At 46.8% G+C, this 2449-nt stretch overlaps 1 protein-coding gene across 1 annotated transcript; it reads right to left on the bottom strand.

Annotated features, from left to right (window-relative positions):
- Window positions 1–324: 324 nt before the first annotated feature.
- On the bottom strand, window positions 325–1215 carry PIGH (phosphatidylinositol glycan anchor biosynthesis class H). The gene has a single exon (XM_075259697.1). The coding sequence runs from the start codon at window positions 1139–1141 to the stop codon at window positions 578–580; it is 564 nt and encodes a 187-aa protein (XP_075115798.1). The 5' UTR covers window positions 1142–1215; the 3' UTR covers window positions 325–577.
- Between the last annotated feature and the right edge of the window lie 1234 nt (window positions 1216–2449).

Raw genomic sequence — 2449 nt, 5'->3', positions numbered from 1 at the left:
CCAGCCCGACCCTCACTCGTGGACTTGGTAAGTATAATTTGATCGAACGTTGCCTACCCCTGAAACGAGCATTTTCCCCCCATAGACTATAATAGGGTTCGATATTCGATTCGAGTAGTCGAATATTGAGGGGCTACTCGAAACGAATATCGAACCTCGAACAATTTACTGTTCGCTCATCTCTAATATTATCCCTTTCTAAATCATTATTGAGGTGAGTTAGAGAAGTTGTAACAAGGACCACAACACTGATCAAAGGCTTGGAGGACCCGGTTATGAGAAAAGACTGAAATAATTACATTTATTTAGGTTTAAGACATTTAAGGAGGGACAAAATTTACATACATATAAATACATAAATGATCCGTACAAAAAAAAGTATGGTTAAGTGAAAAACTGTTCCATTTGATGTCCCCTCACAATAAAAGGGAGCGATCCTCCCATCTGGAAGCAAAAATAAAATAAAGTTTAATCTCCAAAGCAGTGAAGGTGTTTTTATTCAATAGACAAGGACGACTCAAGGTCAGTGTTCTTCTAGTAGGATCTCCAAATGTCCGCTGTTGCTTTCAGGTCTCCATCAATTTGTAGCTTTGCTCCTGTGAGATGACAAGATCTCCTGACAGCTCCGGTAAATCTCCTCCAAGCAGTCCAGACGGGGTTGAGAGCTCTGGAAGATTGGAATGACCTGTGAGACCCCGGCCTGAGGGTCACTAGGGTCTTTGAGGAGGAGGCACAAGTAATAGTTGACTCTGTGCATGGAGATGCCTTCATTGATGACGATATCTTGGACCCTGCACATCTCTATGAAGACCGTATTCTCCCGGCCAGAGGCGTACGTCGAGGTTCTTTGGATCCCCAGGGAACCCAGGATCAGCAGAGACTCGTGATCTACCTTCACCAGGTGCAGATAGAGGAGAAGCCCTATGATGGAGAACAAGATGGCTGCTGTCAGGACAGCGTTGTGCTGCGTGTAGATGAAGATGACGTAAGCGATTATCCACACCACACATGTCCAGATGGTCAGGGAGCGGATAGAAATCTTGGAGCTGGTGATGGTGATGTCCTGGCAGGTGTCATTGTACACTTGCTGCTGCAGAGTGATCTTGTTCCCATAGATATCCAAATAGTCCTTCCCTTCCATTGCGAAAGGGCAAATGCTGAGTGCTAGTGTGCTACAGGACCTTTGGTGACATCACAATCATGTGAGAGGTCACATGACTAGAGACATAAAGCTGTGTGTTTTAAGGGAAGAACATGGCTGCCGGGTTAAAAGACCTGCGATGATGTCGTCATCATCATCATCATCATCACTGTCATGTGATCAGTCACACAAAGCAGTGCCCTCCCAAGAAAACAATGGCTGTGTGCTCTGGAAAGGAAAGAGTTAAAAAAATAAGTTCTCAAGTGAGCTCCACCCGCAGTACTGCACACGCTTAATATTTAACCCTATCATAGCCGAAGAGCACATCTTAGAGAGTTACAACTTGTGGCATTATTGGAGTTGTAGTTTCACAACAGGCGACTGTAATGTTCCCCCGGTGTCTGAACAGAACAGCTATTAAAGCAAAGTGACTGCGGGTTACACATTCTGGGACTTGTAGTTCTCTCCTTGGTTGCAGTGTGTCTCTGATACAAGGGCATATACACAGTCCCATACACACAATGGAATCTACTTGGGTATATATACATATGTGACAGATTTTTTTGCAGAAATTTGGGCAATTGAACATCTCTTCTTTGCATGTGAATTGGGTTGTTATGGCGGCAAGCACAAGGATTTCTGCAAAGCCATACCTCCCAACTTTCGAAGATCCGAAAGAGGGACAAAATGTGTAGCGCACACAGCGCGCCACGGCAAATTTAACTCCACCCACTTTTGTTGACTCCGCCCAATCTCATTAATTTTTCATGTGCCCCCACACAGTATAATCCTCCTACAGTCACCCGTAAATTATATGTCCCCCCTCTAACTCTCCCCCCAGTTTCATATACACCCTTCATCTTCCCCCAGTTTAATGTCCCCTCCATCTCTTTCCCAGATTCATGTCCCCTCCATCTCTGCCCACAGTTTCATGTCCCCCATCTCTGCCCCCAGATTCATGTCCCCCCATCTCTTCCCCAGATTAATGTTCCCCCATCTCTGCCGCAGATTCATGTTCCCCCATCTCTGCCCCCAGATTCATGTCCCTCCATCTCTGCCCCCAGATTCATGTCCCTCTATCTCTGCCCCCAGATTCATGTCCCCCCATTTCTGACCCCAGATTCATGTCCCCCCTCCATCTCTGCCCCCAGTTTCTTGTTCCTCCATCCCTGCCACCAGATTCATGTCCCCCCATCTCTGCCCCCACATTCATGTCCCCCATCTCTGCCCCCAGATTCATGTCCCCCCATCTCTGCCCCCAGATTCATGTCCCCCCTCCATCTCTGTCCCCAGTTTCATGTCCCCCCA

This window comes from Leptodactylus fuscus, chromosome 11, assembly GCF_031893055.1.
Source record: "Leptodactylus fuscus isolate aLepFus1 chromosome 11, aLepFus1.hap2, whole genome shotgun sequence".
NCBI classification, from domain to species: Eukaryota; Metazoa; Chordata; class Amphibia; order Anura; family Leptodactylidae; genus Leptodactylus; species Leptodactylus fuscus.
The sequence above is the reverse complement of the archived record's forward strand: the minus strand, read 5'-3'. Positions and strand labels throughout refer to the sequence as shown.